Source organism: Antechinus flavipes, chromosome 2, assembly GCF_016432865.1.
Source record: "Antechinus flavipes isolate AdamAnt ecotype Samford, QLD, Australia chromosome 2, AdamAnt_v2, whole genome shotgun sequence".
NCBI lineage: Eukaryota > Metazoa > Chordata > Mammalia > Dasyuromorphia > Dasyuridae > Antechinus > Antechinus flavipes.
The window spans coordinates 368015437-368034304 of NC_067399.1; the positions used below are offsets into that span (position 1 = coordinate 368015437).

Below are 18868 nucleotides of genomic sequence, written 5' to 3' on the forward strand. Positions count from 1 at the left end.
GCAGCTGGTGTAACTGCTTTATGTATTACGTGATAATCCTATTTTTGTAAACAGAATCCTGATTCCCATCAGCTTTCATTGTCATAATGGAAATGAGTTGTCTTTTTCAGTAAGTCTTAGAGAAGTTGGATTAGTGTAAAGCTTCTTTACAAACACTTAAATGTACCAAGTGAACCCAATCGTGATTGAGTAAAATGCTGGGTGGCACAGGGAATTGAGCACTGGGCTTGAAATTAAGAAGATTGGGTTCGTGGGTTCAAATCCAGATTCAGACACTTCCTAGCTGTGTGACCCCGGGTAAGTCACTTATCCCTGTTTTGCCTCTTTTTCCTCATGGAATTGGCAGATCACCCCAGTACCTTTACCAAGAAAAGCCCAAATAGGACTGAAATGAACAAACAACTGCAAAATGGAGAAAACTTCTAGAAAGTGAATTGACCCAAGAAAGAATGCTCCAGATGACTAATAATAAGAAATGAAACCAAAACAGCTCTGAGGCTTTGCCTCATTCCCAAGATGAAAAAGACTGCAGTAGTTTGGAATTGTGGAAAGATAGGCAGCGTCTTGTCTTGTTCAATTTGAAGTTATACAGCTAAAATGACTAAAATGTGTGTACCCTCTGACCTAGAGATTCCACTCTGACCTAGAGAGGTCTTTGACTCTCCCTTCCATCTCCTCCTTTTCCCCCCAAAAAAGTCAACAGCAAAAAAAGATCCACATACATCAAGATGTTTATAGCAACACTTTTGTGGTGGTAGAGCACATCTGGAAACTAGACCAGATGTTCATGAGTTGGGAAATAGCTCAATAAATCATGGTACCTGAATATAATGGAATATTACTGTATTATAAGAAATGATAAAAAGGATGACTTCAGAGAGCCATGGAGAGACTTACATAAACTGTGAGAAAGTGAAATGGATCCAGGAAAGCAGTATTCAAAATGGTTACAGTAGTGTAAGTGGAAAGAACAATAACGCCAAGTCAAGCAGTCAGTAAGCATTAAGTGCCACCAGTATGCTAGCTACCAAGCATACAAAAGAAAGGTAAAAGAATCCCATCATCATCAAAGGTGAATGTAGTAAAACTATTAAGAACAAATTTGCTCTCAGAAGAAAATGAGAAGATATATCCCCTCTGCACTTTTGCATAGATTGAGGTCTACAGGTGTGATACATTGCATAGATATCATGTTTTGTGTATGCTGAATTTGTTTCTCTTCTTTTTAGATTCTTTCTATAATCCTAGAGGGGATGGCTTTCTGGGAGTGGGGAAGAAAAGAGATATGGAAAAAATCTAGATGATGTATAAAATAATGGTATCCTTATAGAAAAAAGTGATTCATTCTCTAACATCTTTTCTTTTTTTCCCCCTCAATTTTTTAATTAAAGCTATTTATTTTCAAAACATATGCATGAGTAATTTTTCAACATTGACCCTTGTGTTCCAAATATTCTCCCTTTCCCGCCACCGCCTCCCCTAGATGGCAAGTAATCCAATATATATTAAACATGTTAAAAATATGTTAAATCCAATATGTATACATATTTATGCAATTATCTTGCACAAGAAAAAACAGATCAAAAAGGAAAAAAATTAGAAAGAAAACAAAATGCAAGCAAACATAAAAAAAAAAAAAAGAGTGAAAATGCTATGTTGTGATTCACACTCAGTTCCCACAGTTCTCTCTCTGGGTGTTGATGGCTCTCTTCAAGACAACATTATTGGAACTGGCCATAAAAATGAAATTAGTACAATTAGTTTATTCTCATTCTAAGTGTTCATGCTATTCTATTAGTTCTGTAAATTACTGATACAATGCAGTCTATTTAACCCTTTAAGGTTAAATCTGGGTAGGAAAAAAAAAACACTGAAAACATCAGGTCTTCACCTCCTGTCTCTGGCTATGCTTCTAGGAGAATACATCAAAACGTGGCGGCCACGCTACTTCTTGCTAAAGAGTGATGGGACCTTCATTGGCTATAAGGAACGGCCACAAGATGTGGACCAGCGGGAGTCACCCCTCAACAACTTCTCAGTTGCACGTAAGTAATTCCCTCAATTCTGACAAACTGACCCTGTGCGATATTGGGTCTTCCTGACCTGTGTGACTTCAGATAAGTTACTTAACCACTTTGTCTCTTAGCCTCAACAAAATGAGGGAGTTGAAGGAGATGTCCGCTGAGATTTCTTCCATTTCTTAAATTAAAGATTTTGTGGAGAGATGAATTCTTCATCTCTAAATTTGAGACTTTTAGACTCAATGTAGCTTGACCCCTCTGCAATGTGAGACCAAGTCTTAGGTGGAAAATCTGATGAACTTGAGGAGACAGAGTATAGGGGGAGCATAACTTAGGAGTGACCATGGCATTCCTAGGTACTCCAAAGATAGCCACCAATGTTTCCCCAGGTACCTGTTGAGAGCTCATGTTCAGTCTTCTCATGGCAGCTTGGTTATTTTCCCTGAAAGCTCATCTTTTTTTTTTTTTTTTTTTTTTTTAAATACACATTGCTTTATGAATCATGTTGGGAGAGAAAAATCAACAAAAGGAAAAAACTATGGGAGAGAAAAAAAAAGTGTGTTGATTTACTTCAATCTCCATAGATGGCATTTTCTGTCCAAAGTCTATTGGATTGTTTTGTGTCACTGAACCACTGAGAAGAACCACGCCTTTCATAGTTGATCATCACACAATCTTGCTGTTATTGTGTACAATATATTCTTGGTTCTGCTTGTTCCATTCAATATCAGTTCATGTCAATCTTTCCAGGCCTTTCTAAAATCAGCTTGTTCATCATTTTTTATAGAACAATAATATCCCATTACCTTCCTATACTACAGCCATTTTCCCATGATGGGGATCTACTCATTTTCCAATTCTTTGCTGCCACAAAGAACTACTATAAACATTTTTGTGCATGTGGGTCCTTTCCCTTCCTTTATGATTTCCTTGGGATACAGACCCAGAGTGACACAGCTGAATCAAAGAGCCCGGAAGCACATCTTAATACTGGACAGTCGCTCTGTTGATGATCTTAAAATATTTTTCCCCTCCTGTCTTTGGGGGCAATCCTTCTACCTCTGTCTCTGCCCCCTGGACACATTTAGAGATGCTGCGGGCAAAGCCAGGCACTGAGGGGTTAGATTGTCTGAACTGACGTGCCTTTCTCACAGATTATAATCCAAAGTCTTGTGTAAACAGTTTTTGGATAATCTGGGGGTGGGGCTATTAAGAGATTATTATTTTTTTAATTGTCTCTATTTTTATTGGTGCCCCCTTTTCCCTTCTGCTAGTCAGGACTTGACACACTAAGTGGCCTGTTGAGTCCTTGGGGAAGTTTGGGTGCCCATCAGAGAAAAATACATGTTCGTGTGTGGAGGCGTGGGCCCTTCAGGAAGGTGGAGGTTCACTCTGTTCCTGCCACAGGTTTCTGTTGGCAGGCTAGCTTTTCCAGCTGAATTTGGCAGGGTTTTAGAACCTGGTTTTTCAGGCTTCATTTTGCCCCCCAGGGATGTGCTAGGAAAGGCAAAAGGAAGACTCAGAGTGCCCTCCTCAGCATGTTCTGCGGTTTGGCAGACTCTCCAGCTCAAACGCCCCTAGCACCAGCCCCAGCCATCAGTATATGTGCGATGTGGGGGAGGGGAACGATTGGATGGAGGCCCTGGCGGCAGCCTCGGCTGAGCCGGCCCAGGGCGGGAAGGGCAGAGCGGGCCCAGAACCACTTCTCCACAAGCCTCGTCAGTGTGCTAAGCTGGGCACCCCCTTTCTTCTCCAGATGCCTCTCCTCAGCTGCATACAGATATATGGCACTAATAATAAAAAGAAGCCCAAACTTAGAGTCAAGAGAGCTAGACTTCAGTCTTTGCTGTGTTGTGACTAAGTAAATCTATTCCCCCCTTTGGGCCTCAGTTTCCCCTAAAATAGGGATTTGAACTAGGTGAAATATGGGAGGAAGCAGTGGAGTAGCAGATCCACTGTTCTTGGAGGTCTCACTGTTTGGGGGAGACCGAGGAAAAGCATCCTCAAGTCCTGCCCACAGGGTGTTTCTGGTCCGATTTAGCAGATGAGATTCACTCACCTAGGACAGCAGTGAATGATAAAAATTAATTTTTGAGGAAGCATTTACTTGTGTGGCTCAAGCTTCTGAAGGTAAATAGAAGTCAGGGAAAGGAGAAGTTGGATTGGGATAAGACAGGTTTCCTGAAGGAGACAGGGGCGGATTTTGAAGACTAAGTAGTGTTCAGATCGGAGAAGAGGACCAAAGGGAAGGACAGTCTAAGCTAGAGGAACACACATAGAGATAGGAATGAGGATGGCGTGTCTGGAGATCAAGTTGAAACTAGGTCTCCTTGTTTGGATTTCAAGAAGGGTTAGGAAGCTCACGGTATTTTGTTGCCACCCCCAAGTATCAGTTATTTAGTAACCCTTCTTCCATCCTCTGCCTCCCCCATCCGCCATTTTTCTTTTTCCCACTTAGAGTCCAAACTAAGACATGAATATCGGGCTTCCAATTCCTGAGAGAGAATGCCCAAGTGACAGTTTCTTAATCACAAGAATGCTAGCTCTTTAACCAGTGTGGAAACTGAACCTCACAGAGTAACTCTCACTTGTTGGTGAGTGACAGAGATGGCTCTTCGTCCGGGTGGGAGAGAACAGTCGATTCAAGCCTTTGTTGAGTGCTTCTTACATACTAGACAGTAGGTTTGGGATACAAGGATGAAAAACAAATCAAATGGGAATGCAGCATGCAGAAATAGCTGTGTTGAGAAGTAGAAGAGGATAGAGGCAGAAATCCAAGTCTCATGCCGTGAGGAAGGTAGAAGGATCTCATAAAAGTAGAGGTGCAGGGAAAACTCCATGGAGCTGATGATACCTGAGCCGAGGAAAGGAGGGATTCCATCAGATAAGAGACGAAGTAAAAAGTGGTGGAAGAAGCAGACATGGAAAAGAGCAAGAGGAGAGGAGGGAGAGAGGAAGATGGAGAATTAAAGATTCAAGGTCACAAACCTCCTGACTCTGAATGAGGGAGGGAGAGAGAAGGAGGAGGCATTCATGAGACATCATTACATCTGTGTGCCTCAGACTTCCCCAGTGATAGTCTTTTGCTTAGAAATGTTTGGAGAAGGGAGAAAGACTCCATCCACAGCTTTGCTTAATAAACTTAGGAGTCTCTAACATAAAGTCTCTCCCAGTTCCCTCATACTGCAGTTTATTTAGCTTGGTCCCTCTTTTTCTGAAAAGTTGGGTATACTGTAGAAACCTCCCTTCAGGTTTAAATTGCTAATATGAGTCAGTATACGCTGCCCTTATTCTCTCAAGTCAGTCAACAAGCATTTTGTTGTTGTTCAGTCGTGTCCGACACTTTATGACCCCATCTGGGGATTTCTTGGCAAAGATACTAGAGTGTTTTGCATTTTCTTCTCTAGCTCATTTTACAGCTGAGGAACTGAGGCAAGCAGAGGTAAGTCCAGGATCACACAGCTAGTAAATGTCTGAGGCTGGATTTGAACTGAGGAAGATGAGTCTTCCTGATTCCAGGCCCAGAACTTTGGCACACTGGGCCACCTTGTTTTTGACCAATGTATAAAGGCAAAAACAGTCCCTGGACTCAAGGAATTTGCTTTGTAATAGGGTGAGGAGGAAGAGACACACACACACAGATAGATTCGAAGACAGAGATAGAGAAACGAGTCAAGTGACAGAGAGAAAAAGAGACACACACAGAGAACCTTTAGAGTAAACATCCTTTCCAGAAACAGGTTTTAAAGATACTCTATGTCTCTGTGATATTTTTTCTGTATGATAATGATCACGTTAAACAGTAGATGTTTACTTTGGACTTTAAAGTTTGGAATATGATTCACATTATCTTCTCATTTAAGACTGATAGAAAACCTCTGTAAGGTAGTTATTTATAATGATTCCCATTTTATGTATGTAAAAACAGAATGACTAAGCCTTAGATAATGACACAGGCTGTTAGTTAATAGAATCACATCTTATATGTCTTTGACTTAAACTGTCTGTACACCGTTCTTAGCTCTCTCCCATGAATGTAGAGTCCATATACCATCCCTTCATTTTCTTCTGGGCCTCAGGTTCCTGCTGTGTAAAATAAGATGATTAGTCTAGAAAGTTTCTAAGACTGTCCAGATCTGACATTAGTCAGTGAGATGTTATCTCCATTTTATACACGGGTGCCACTGGGGCTCCTCGGTTAGGGAAGACACTCAGAATCACCTAAGAGATTTGGTGGTAGAAGCAAGCCTGGGACCCTGGTCTTCTGGCTCCCAGCCTGGGTTCCACCTGCCCCGCTCTCCCAGCACCCGTGCCTAGTGAGTATTGTTTGTACTTGTGTTCCAAGGCAGAGAGAAGGCTCTGCTCTGGGAAGTATTGTTGGTTAATGACTGAGCAGGGCAATTAGAGGGCATATTTGTTCACCAAACAAAAACCTTCCCTGTGACATGGTTGAATGATAGTGGTTATTAAATGATAAATCTCTATTATTCATCTTGCTGTGCGTGTAGTTAGGGTTAGCAGTTGGAATACTACTGGTAGAAAATGCTGATTTGGGGAAAGGGGGTGATTAGATTCCTCCACAACACACAACATACACACACTCTCTCTGTCTCTCTGTCTCTGAATCTCTTTTTCTCTGTCTCTGTCCTCCCCCCTCCCCCCCCAGCCCATTTATCTCTCTCTCTCTCTGTCTCTTTTTTCCTTTTTCTCTCTTCCTGTTTCTCTTTATGTGTCTCTCTCTGTCTTTACAAGAGAATTAATTGGTGTGATGGGGTGGTGGAAAGAGACCTAAGCTTTGGCATTGGCTAATTAGCTTTGTGACCTTGGACTAATCAGTTCACCTTTCTGCATGTTCTTTTCCTTATCTGTGAAATGGGGATGAAGAATAAACTTAGACTGTCTGCCTCACAGAGTTATTGTAAGGATGCAGGAAACATGGGTCAAAGGCCTTTTCTAGAGATAGGACACAGAAGAGCCCCAAAGGTCTCCTTTGGGATCACCTGTACAGTGGGGGGAGATAGAGCATCCCATACACTAAGTTGATAGCAAGCCTGTTGAGCTGGTCTAATATGGGAAGGGTAGTAATAGAATATAAAGTTGGAAAGGCAATTGAAGTGCCACTTGAAAATGGATTTTATTTGGGAGACAATAGAACAGTTTTTGAGAAGGATTATGGACATGGCCAATCAGTGAGTGGAGAATATTAATTTATTTTATATAGATAGATAGATAGATATAGATAGGAGAAAAGAAAAAAGACTTAGGTCACGGAGACTAATTAAAAGGCTATTGAGGGTCATTTAGGCAACTGTGATTTTTAAGGTCCCTTCCACTTCTTAATGCAGTGTTTCTACAGACCTGTCCAGGGGTCTGACTCCCAGAAGAGTCCATTTCATGGCTCTGATGGTCAGAGTCCTAAGTTCCAGAACAGTGAACTTTCTTCTGCAGTAGTCTTTTATCTGCATTACCTGGAGACTTCTGGCATTGAGGTGGTCTCACTGCACTCCCATTCTAAGTACAGAGGAAATGAGCTTGCAAATATCCAGGACAACTTGGGGGTCCTTAGTCTACATGTTACCCTTCTTCCAGGGCCCTGTTTAATTGTATCTCCTCTACAAAGCCTTCTCTGACCTCTAGCAATGCACAGGTGCTCTCCTTCCTGTAAGCTCCCACAGCTCTCACTTTGATACTCATGCCTTGAATTCCTACCTAATCAAAAATTGATTGCCCCATATTATTATCTTTTTTTTTTTTGTCTCTCAAATATAATTTCCCCCAATCATACTGTGAGCTCCCAGGGGGCTGACTTAATTATGTTCCACTTTTTTCCTCAGCTGCTGAAGTGCCAAACTCGTAGTAGGCACTCAGTAAATATTTAATTGAGTAAGTCATGAAGCCCTTCTCGGTGCCCAGTTCTGTGCTCAGTTCTGTAAGGCATAGGGAGTCTCGGAGTTCTTACAGAGTGCTACCTTGCTAGGGGATTTGAGGAAGTCATGAACAATGGGATTTTTAGGAAACGCGAGTAGTGTTTTTAATCCGGCAGTCAAAGGTGATGTTCTGGAGGCAGGGCCGTCAGAATGTGGCCCAAATCAATGGGGAGGGTTTGATGATAGGAGGACATTTTGCTTGGGTTTTGGATAGGTAGCCAGAGGGGTTGTGAACAGTGCACAGTTTTGAAGTGTGTGCTTGGTTGGTGCTTGCAGAAATTGAGTCAGCCCTTGTGAAGCTCCTTCTCTCATTCTGTCCATCCTCCTGTATCCCTTCCCCGCTCTTGGGGTCTGGGGTGGGCATTGTAGTGAGCTCGTGGCTCTTGTGAGCTGCCTGTGTTGGTTTTACTCTGCAGTGAGTTCTCAGTTCCTTTACTGGCTCATCTGTGATTCCTAAGGCAGCTGGTTGGGCTGGGGAGCCAGGCAGGCTCTGAAGGGCAATCAGGGAGCTGAGATTTCACTGCGGGGATTGTTCAATATCTGATGTGTGCCCCTGACCCTTGGGGCCCCTCCAGAGGTCAGTTCCCATGCCCTGAAAAGCCCCTAACCTGCCTGGTTGCTAGTGCTCGAGATGGAATTCCAGACATTCTCCGCAGACGGCCCGGATTCCCCAGGCAGGGCCCCCGTCCTGAGCCCTCGAGAGCTTCCCTCCCGGGTTCTGATCCTGCGAGGGGAGGGTGTGTTAAAAATCTTGGAATTTTTAATTTATTCAAAAAGTTTCTTTCTCTTCTCCCTCCTCCCTTTCCTGGATATCATGTGGTAGGTGAGTCTTTAGAGCAGGTGGGGAACACTTTGGTTCTCAGATTCCTCCTAGGCTTCTGTGTGTGTGATTATCAGAGACCTCCCCCTCCCCAATGACATTCAATCCTTTCAGTGTTTAGAGAGGCTAGATGTTCAGAGGAGCAACCGTACCTCAAATTTCTGGGTTTTTTTGAATTTACCAGATTCTTTCCTCATGGGGCATGTCACATGCAAGGGGTGATTACGGTAATTGAGGGTTTGGATTGAATTAATTTAAAGTAAAAGCAAACCTGCCCTTTCAGGTAAGTAGAGATAATATAAGCCCCTGATTAATTCAATTCAGTGAACATTTCATGGATTTGTGTTCAGGTACAGGTTGGACTAGCTTATTTCTAAGATGTAGCTTCTATCATCCATCAGCTGACTGGAATGAGAGCCAAAGGAGATAAAAATTTTCAATCACATGTGGGCTCTACCTTTATGAAGCTGACAGTTTAATAGCATAATATGTGGGAAGGAGGCAGGGCCAGAATTCAACAGGAGGGCCAGACTTCCTGACTCTAAATCCAGTACTCATCTATTGACATTTCCTTCCTGTTGACCCTTGCCTATTCCAGGACTTATTAAATTTTTTCTACTGGTGAGCCCTTTTTACTAGAGAAATTTTTGTGCAGCCTCGGGTATATAGATATATAAATCAAACATTCATTGATAATAAATCATAGAGAAATTTATGTTAAAACAATTCTCTGGTATATCTATACTTTTACCATTTATTAAAGATGACAGCAAATTTGCATACTAATGGGATAGATGTGCTTATTTGTTTTTTCCATAAAAATTAAATCTTGGCAGAATATTTGGTATCTTTTTGTGCTTATCAATTTTTTTGTGACCTCCACATTCAGCTAGGTGAATTTATTTTTAATCGTTTATATTTATTTTTTTATTTTTATTTTTATTTAAGAAGTAAATACAAATGTACCTGTTTGTGTCTTGCTTGGGAAGATGAGGGGGTGGGGTAGCATTCAGGTATTCACACTCAGAAGGCCCCATCTGTCAACATGGGAGATTATCTCTGACCTTCTGACTGATGAGAGGATAGTGTGAGATACATTAAGAGAGGAGGAAACTGAGACTTGTGTAGGTAAGTGACTCACTCAGAGTTGCAAGATGGTGAGGGCTGTAGCAGGATATTGGAACCCAGGTCTTCTGATTACAAATTCCATGATTTTTCTCCACTCTGCCTTGTTGACAGGTGCATCCATCTCTGGTTTTACAACATTCTTTTGGGTAAAATCTCCAAGGTGACTCTCCCTGTGTGGGAACCTCCCTCCCCAGACTTGGAGATGATTTCTGGCTGAGAGCTAGTGCTGCCATCAGGATGGATCTTAGGTCTTAGAGAATTTAGTGCCAGAGGAACTTTAGAGGTCACCTAATTAAATCCTTTTTTTGATCCTAGAGGCAACTGAGTTTCAGAGAAGGGAAGGACTTTTCCAAGATCACCCAGATAGGTAGGGGACAAAGCCAGAATTTAAATTTAAGGTTGGACGAGAGATTTAATACTTTTTCTCCTCTCTATTTAGGTCCCTTTCTTTGCCTGCTGTGTGACCTGAATAGCCCCCTGTCTGGTCCCCAGCCCCCCCAGCCACCCAGAGTGTTTGCCCAGGTCCCCTGGCTTCTCAGCGCCCCCCTCCCCGAGCCGCATGCAGACGGTTTCTGTGCCTCCCTGAGGAGCGTACTAGCGACATTCCCTGGCTGATGAATTGAAGCCACTCGAGGGATTGGAATAAAGACAAATGATTATTTAAACTTGCTTACATACCGTGACTTCTTTTCCTTGACTGTGGTAGAATGCCAGCTGATGAAGACAGAGCGACCCAAACCCAATACATTCATCATCCGCTGCCTGCAGTGGACCACGGTAATTGAGAGAACGTTTCACGTGGAGACCCCCGAGGAGCGGTATGTTTCATTCATGTTTAATAGAGAAACCCCTCCCAGAGACAGATGGGAAGGGGGAAAGGGGAAAGAAAGGAGGGAGGTGGGTTCTAAAAACTTCAGATTTGGAGTTGGAGTCCCCAGAGTGCACTATATTACCTGGGTAACTATGGGGAAGACATGGCCCTTGTCCACACCTGCGCCATCTCTCCCTTAAAATGGAATTGGACTCATTAACATTCCTCATTCTAGTTCTCATTTAGCCCCTGAGGCTATAGGAGCTGACCTTAGGTGGATGCTCTTCAGGACTGGTCTGTCTTAGGGGCTCTACTTGTGTAATTCTTCCCCTTTTCACTATAAGTCCTCAAAGGACTGCTCCAATTTACAGATGAGGAAATTGAGTTTCAAAGAGAAGAAAGAACTCATCTGAGGTTATACAGCAAGGGAAGAGGGACTGAATTGAAATGGGACTAGAGTTTAGGTGCTCTGAATCTCTTTCTGCCCAGTGACATTGTTCTACCAGCTTAGAAATCCCCTTTGCACTTTCCCTGGCAGCTGGTCATCCAGCTTTTGCTCAAACATCTTCAGTAGCAGGGAGCTCACTACCTACTCACTCTTCTTCCCTTCCATCAATCCTAGCCCTATCTTCCAGCACTCAAATAGAAGACATCCATTTTGAAGAAAATTCGAAATCCAGAACTAAATCCCTACCCCAATCTGGGAGTGATTGCTCTCTAATTAAATTCTAGAACACTCTGTATATCTCTTATCATTTCATCCATTCAGCCTCTTCTTCCTCTGATAAACTGAACTTTTCACCAACAGGGACAGTGTCTTCTTTAGCTCAGGTCAGTAGAAATAAAAGTCTCTAGTAGTTAGAATTGTCTTAGGGTATTGTGAGCTGTCTCAGGGTAGTTTCCCTTTGCAGGAAGTCATTAAGCTATTTTGTCAGAAATTCTGGCTTCAGCGTGGATTAGACTGGCCTTTAAAATCTGCTAAAACTCTGAGATTCTGTCATTTGGGATTGTGGCCTTTTTGTCAGCAGATATATTACAAGTAGCCTAGCACTCAGCAAGCAGTAATTATATATTTGCTGTGAAGATCAAGTGAAATAATACATGCAAAGTATTTTGCAGACTTTTAAGCACTATATAATTGTTAGCTATGATTTGCTGTTACTGAATGAGCATTATCAAAGTCCAGAGGGATCTAGCTGAGAAAACACATGGTTAATTGAATCTTTTCTTACCTGGGTAGTAACTGGGACTGGGAAATGTATGCCCTGTGTGAGCAGCAGGTGAGGAAGGCCTGACTTGACTCCTATCCTCTGTGACCCTTTTCAGGGAAGAATGGACCAAAGCCATCCAGATGGTGGCTGACAGCCTAAAAAAGCAGGAGGAAGAACTCATGGACTTCCGATCAGGCTCACCCAGTGACAATTCTGGGGCTGAGGAGATGGAGGTGTCTACAACAAAGCCCAAACACAAAGTGGTAAGGATGGTCCGTCCAGATGAATGAGCTCCCTTCTCCCTAAGCCTTGCCCTGTTCTGCAGGGATCTTGTTGCATCTGAGGGGACTGAGACAGGGACGACTTTGAAAAGTTAGTAGTGATATACAAATACCAGGTGTTGTTCTTGGTGGCAGACATGAACACTGTGATTCTTTTTTTTAGAAAGATCATTTTTTTAATTAAAGCTTTTTATTTTCAAAACATATACATTAATTTTTCAACACTGAACCTTGCAAGATCTTTTTCCCTTCCTTCTTCCCACCCCCTCCCCTAGATGACAAGTAATCCAATATATGTTAAACATGTTAAATATATATGTTAAATCCAATATATGTATACATTTATCTTGTTGCACAAGAAAAATCAGATCAAAAAGGGAAACAAAATGTAAGCAGACAACAACAAAAAGAGTGGAACTCTTTTTGAGGACTGTATTCTTCTTCCCTCACTTTTCTCTCCAACCTCATTCTTAAATTTTTAATTTTAAGATGTTTAATATTTGGTTAAACATGTTGGAGAAAGCTGTCTCTCTCCCCCTCCTCCTCCTCCATACTCTTACCCCTGAGTTCTATCGGCAAGCTTCTGGGCTACTAGAGCATCTCTGGTCTCTGGAGAAAGATCTGCCTAGTGCAGTGAAGGATGTATCAAGGACATCAGGGGCCCTCATCTTGCCCTTGATCTGCCAAAAGTAGTTTCCAAGGGAGAGACTGTGGCTTTACCACCTGGCTTTTTCTCTAGAAATGTATTTTTAGTTATGGTGCAAGGCTCTGTTATATCTTAAAACAGAAGCCCCCTGAGTGCATGCCTTCCTGCTTAGCCAGTGCTGACTCTGTGCTCATCTGAAATGCCTTTCCAGACAATGAATGAGTTCGAATACCTGAAGCTGCTGGGCAAAGGCACATTTGGGAAGGTGATCCTAGTGAAGGAGAAGGCAACTGGGCGATATTATGCCATGAAGATCCTCAAGAAGGAAGTGATCGTGGCCAAGGTGAGCCCAGACTGGGTTTGGAAATGACCGGCCCCGGGACAGTTAGCCTTAGGGACTTGGTCTCTGGGGGAGGAGGATGTTTGGATGCATGGATGGAAGAGTGATAACCATTTTGGGGTCTTGTCTTACAGGATGAGGTGGCTCATACGCTTACGGAAAATCGAGTCTTACAGAACTCCAGGCACCCATTCCTGACAGTAAGTGTTGGTCTTCTCATCATGAGTTAGGGGCTCAGAGAGCCATCTTACCATAAACCCTCCTGATCACTCTGTCTATAACCAGGGATGGATCAAGTGCTCTCATTCTTTTATTTATTTTATGAGGTTTTTGCTTTAACTTTTTTTTTTTTAATTTCTCCTAGTTACATGTAATTTCCAAAAAATTGTTTAAAAATTTTTTTTAAACTTTTTAAAAAAGAAAAACATTTGACTTCCCCCCTTCCCAGTAATGTCATTTCTTCCTAATCTATCTCCATTTTCCCTTCTGTCCTATAACAAAGATAAATAATTTAAGAAAAACAAACTCCTATATGACCATGTCTTGACAAGGTGCCACTCTTTATACACCTGTAGATAACCATCTCTATTCCAAGGGGGGTGGGGGGGATGGATTTTTGTAACCAGTTTTGTGGAGTCAAGAGCAAGTAATGCTTTTGAGCAGAATTCTAAAGTCTCTTCCTTCTCTTCATATTAATGGCTTTTAGAAAGGATCCTGGCTTAAGTGTGGTTTGTGACCAAACCTTTCAATCGCCTTCAGATTCTAACATTCTAGTTCAGAGTTCAAATGGACCATCTTGGGGTGTGGGGGGGTGCGTGCCTGCATGTGCACATTCAAGATGGGGAGACAGATTGGGATTGTGTGGATTTTATTGTTGAAATAGAAATGATGGAAATTTTGGTAAGGAGTGTTACCTCCATCTTAAAATTTACAGTAGAGAGGTAGGAGAAAATAGACATAATCTGACATGCATCCTAGCTTTAGGAGAGCTGATTTCACAGAGTTCAGACGAAGATAGGTAGAATACCATGGACTATAGTTCTGCACAATAATGTTAACCTTGGTGGAGTTAGAAGCCCTCAAAAATGAAAATCTGAAGACATAAACATATACTTGAGATGACAAGAAGAAAGGCATGTTTGTTGCCTAAGATGTGGAAACTCAAAAATGAATTTAAAATTTTAGTAGATGTACATAGAAGATAAAAACAAGGGAAGCCTGACACAAACTTGGAATAGACTTGAAGAAGGTGTCAAAAGTACAAAAATTTAAGATGAGTTGACAAAGAATATGAAAAGATTTTATTTATAGTTAATTTCTCCCAGATTAATTCCAGTAATGGAATCCATAAACTGGCCTCATTATTCCAGTTTGCACTGCAGATTTCCATTGGGCAGGCACCAATATTTTATATAATTATCACTTCAAATGGTGTGAGTTTCAAGCCTTCACAGAATTCATTATTTAAACTAATTTGAGCCTAGATATAGCTTTTATATCTTTAGGTCTGTATCTCTATATAGATATATCTATTATGTATCTAGAAACATTTACATAATATAGATAAAATAAATATAATAGTGATGCTTATATCTAAATATCTCTAAAATATATCTATATAATGTAGATAAAGTAAATGTTTATATCTAGATATCTCTAAAAATATCTGTACCAATATATAATATATTTCAGCATATCTTATATAGATAGGGCTTTATTTTAACATTTTTGAGGAAAAAAGCTTGGAGAAAGGTATCCATTGGAGTATACTAAGAATTTGTGTTTGTGCTGTGCTGTTCAAAATTTGTTTCAGTGACTTGAGTAAAGAAGTAAATTGTAGATTTATCAAATTTGTTACTGCAGGAAGCTAGCAGAGATAGCTAACATGTTGAACAAAGGAAGTATAATTCCAAAAGATCTCAACGGGTTAGAAAGGTGAGCTGAATCAAAGAACTGAATTTTTATTAGACTTAATATGGATTTATGTAGAGATAAATTTAACAAGGATTAAACATGATGTAATGAGGATAAATAAAAATGGAATTTAAGAAGTAGAAATGTAAAATTCTTTTATTGGGTTAAAGAAATAACAGCCCATTATTATAAGCTAGGGAAAGTGGGGACCAAATAGGAGTTCATCTGAAAAAATTCTTTCATTCCTTATGAGTCAGAACTATAATATGGCAGCCAGAAAAGCTAACAGGATCTTAGGCTGCATTCAGAGGTATAATTGCTTAGGATTAGGGAGGTATTAGTGGTCTAACTCTACTTTAGTCAAAGAACATGTGGAATTCTGCATTCATTTCTTGATATCACATTTTAGGAAGGGCATAGAGAATGTGGAAGAATATTTGGTAGAGGGGGAACCAGGATGGTACAAAGAGTGGAGGATCAATTAAAGGGATTTGGGGGATGTTTACCTGTTTAACCTGAGGGAACCAGGTAGTACAGTGGAAAGAATGCTGGATCTATAGTAGGAAGACCCAAATTGGCTCCAGATACTTAACCAGTTATGTGACTTCACAAGCTACTTAACCTCTGTCTGCCTACTTCCTTCATCTGTAAAATGAGGGTAATAATAGCACCTATCTCTTAGGGTTCTAAGTGAGATGAAGTGCTTAGTAACTGCTAGAAATTGCAAAGTGGCAGATTTGGGCTCCATGTAAGGAAAATATTCCTAATGATTTGAGCTTTGGAATTGTAGCGAGGACACCATCATTAAAGGTCTTTCATTAAAGTCTGGTGGCCATTTTGGGGAGATTTATAGAGGGAATTCCTGGTTAGAGGAGAGATTCCAAGGTCCTTCCTTTCTTGGGCTGAGATTCTGAGTGTCTATATGTAACAACAGTTTACTTCTGTCCAGAAGATAGAGGCAGCATGCTGTAGTGGAAAGTAAATCCAGAGCCAGATTCAGGGATTGTGAGTTTGAAGCTCAACTCTAGCTCTTAGGATTCACATGAACCTGGAGCAACAGTTGACTCACTTTTCTTCATATGTAAAATGGAAGTAATAATGAGAATGATAATACCGTACTGTCTGTCTTACAAGAGAAAGAGGAAATTATCCTATAACTTTAAAGTGTTATAGGGAACCTCAAGTTCCACTGTCCCCCCTTCTCATGAGGAACTCTCTTTCTTAAGTGCTGGTTAGTGTCTTCTTTGCAAATTGGATAAGTTAGAGAGAATTGCCTTGCCCAGGTTTATACTGGCAGTGTATGTTAGAGGTAGAACTTGAATGCAGTTCTCTCTCCACTATGCTATGCTGCCTTTCATAAAAATGTGAGTTATTATATATATATATATATGTATATGTACATATATATATATATGTATATGTACATATATATATATGTACATATATATATTATGTGTATATATGTGTGTATATATATGTGTGTGTGTGTATATAATATTACACACATACGCACCCACACATTATTGGGGCTGTTAGGTGTCATAGGGAATAGAGTGCAGGGCCAGGAGTCAGGAAAAGCTGAGTTCAAATCCAGCCTCAGACACTTTCTGGCTAGTTACTTAACTCTCTTTGCCTAATTCAGAAAATGAGCTGGGGAAGGAAATGGCAAACTATTCTAATATCTTTGTTAAGAAACCTGAAATGAGATCAAGAAGTGACTTGACAACAAAACCCTAAATATACATAGGAGACTAATAATGCTTTTGCAGAAAGAACAACTAACAATTGCATGGGCTTCCTTTGAGCTTCCATTCCTAAGGATAATCCATCGAAGGGCTCACTTATACATTAGAGTTCATAGTAGTTCTGACTAGGAAAGCCCTTATTTTCAAAGGCAGAGGGATGAGGGACAAAATGCACAATTAGGCAGATTCTTGGCTGATCCAACTTTGATGTCCCACTGTTACACAGAAGTATCCTAGAACATAGGCGAAAGATCTGAGAACTCTGGGTACCATGTCAGTAGCAGGACCAAAAGGAGGGATGAAAATCCCTGACCCCAGAATCCCTCAGTTCTCACTGCCTTTATTGGACCCCTGCTGTGAAGAGCTGTTAGCACAGCCTGGCTCCCTAACGATATGCTCTGTATACAGAGCCAGCAGTCTGGCTCTCCCAGCTTCACTGGGGCATCTCGGAAGTGGCCATTGGCCACCCACGATCCACAAAGGGAACAAACTGACAGCTACACTCTTTTGGCACAAGCCCACCTGAGTAGTGACTAATAGCCACATTTACAGGCTGTGCCCCTGTTTGTGTTTCTCTTCCCAGTGTCTTTAAAGAATAAGACTTAGCTATATTAGGTACTGTAGTTACCATGCATGGAAAAGTTACAGGTTGTATTTACCTTTTATTTCCAAGGACAAATAATCAAATCAAAGAAGCCATGGGAAAATGGAAAAAAATAGCCCCGATCTGGGCATTAGCCTACTCCAGGCTCCATTGTACTATAGGTAGTAGCTAATAGAGCAATAATACCTCCTATCACCCAAGGGAACCACGGACTCATCCCTACTGTTTTTGTTTTGTCCTGTAGAAGAGATAGAAGAGCAGCAAACCTGCCTCTGTTTTCAGGAAGCTAAGAATCTTCTTTAGTTTAATTTTACCATGTAAAACAATTTTTTACATTTGTTTTAAAAACTTTCAGTTTTAGATTCTTTCCCTTCCCTTAATATTGCCCCACAGCTCAGCTCTGTCAAAGCACTAATAAGTAGATGCTGACCACCTCCTCCCCCTCAAACTTTACTCTGCTGGAGATATTCCAGAATCCCTCCTCTGTTCTAACCTTTGAACCCGTTATCTTCTTGGGAAGGCACCATATGCCCTACCATTGGTCTTGCCATGGGGCCTTGTCATCTGCTCTACTATTTCCCTTCCTAAGGGGTTTTTTAAAGTAGTATTTTATTTTTCCAAATGCATTCACCTTTGCAAAACCTTGTGTTCCAAATTTTTCTCCCTATCTCCTTTTCCCCAAGATAGCAAGCAATCCAATATAGGTTAAACATGTACAATTCTTCTAAACATATTTTCATATTTGTCTTGCCACACAAGAAAAATCAGATCAAAAGGGGGAAAAAACATGAGAAAGAAAAAAAAAAAAACAAGCCAATAACAATAACAACAAAAAGGTGAAAAATACAATGCTTTGATTCACAGTCAGTCTCCATAGTTCTCTCACTGGATATGGATGGCACTTTCTATCTGTTTCCCTGCCTAAGTATTGCCCGAATTTTCCTTCTGCCACTATCTGAAGATAAACATAAAATCTTCTTTATGTTTTGTCTTCTCAATTAGAGTATGAGCTCCTATGAATGTCTCTTAACACTTAGCATAGTGATTAGCACTTAGTAACTTCTTAATAATAAACCATTAGAACAACACACACACAAAAAAAATTACAAGAGGCAAGAGACATGGATTTGAATTCCGGCTACATCACTTACAATCAGAACTGAGAAGTTTCATGGGAGACCAGTTAGTTTACTGTAATCATTTTGTGAAGGGGTAAACTGAGGCCTGCTTGGTAAAGAGAAGAGACTTGGTACAAGGTCACACACTTTTATTGATGACAGGACTAGGACCAGCACCTGGGTGTCTGGGCTTCTTCCATTATAAAACATTATTTCCTCTTATTATCTGTGTAACACTGGGCAAATAATTTATTTGCTGAAGCTGTTTCCTCCTCTGATAACCATTTACACTGTCTTTCTCA

The 18868-nt window shown here is 40.9% G+C and overlaps 1 protein-coding gene across 2 annotated transcripts in view; it reads left to right on the forward strand.

Annotated features, from left to right (window-relative positions):
* AKT1 (AKT serine/threonine kinase 1) overlaps nucleotides 1-18868 on the forward strand; it is a 127848-nt gene that overhangs the window by 65548 nt on the left and 43432 nt on the right. For both annotated transcript variants that reach the window (XM_051978263.1, XM_051978264.1), the window contains exons 3-7: nucleotides 1917-2045; nucleotides 10603-10714; nucleotides 12034-12181; nucleotides 13057-13188; nucleotides 13320-13385. In XM_051978263.1, coding sequence (XP_051834223.1) covers nucleotides 1917-2045; nucleotides 10603-10714; nucleotides 12034-12181; nucleotides 13057-13188; nucleotides 13320-13385 — 587 coding nt within the window. The remainder of the gene's footprint in view (nucleotides 1-1916; nucleotides 2046-10602; nucleotides 10715-12033; nucleotides 12182-13056; nucleotides 13189-13319; nucleotides 13386-18868) is intronic.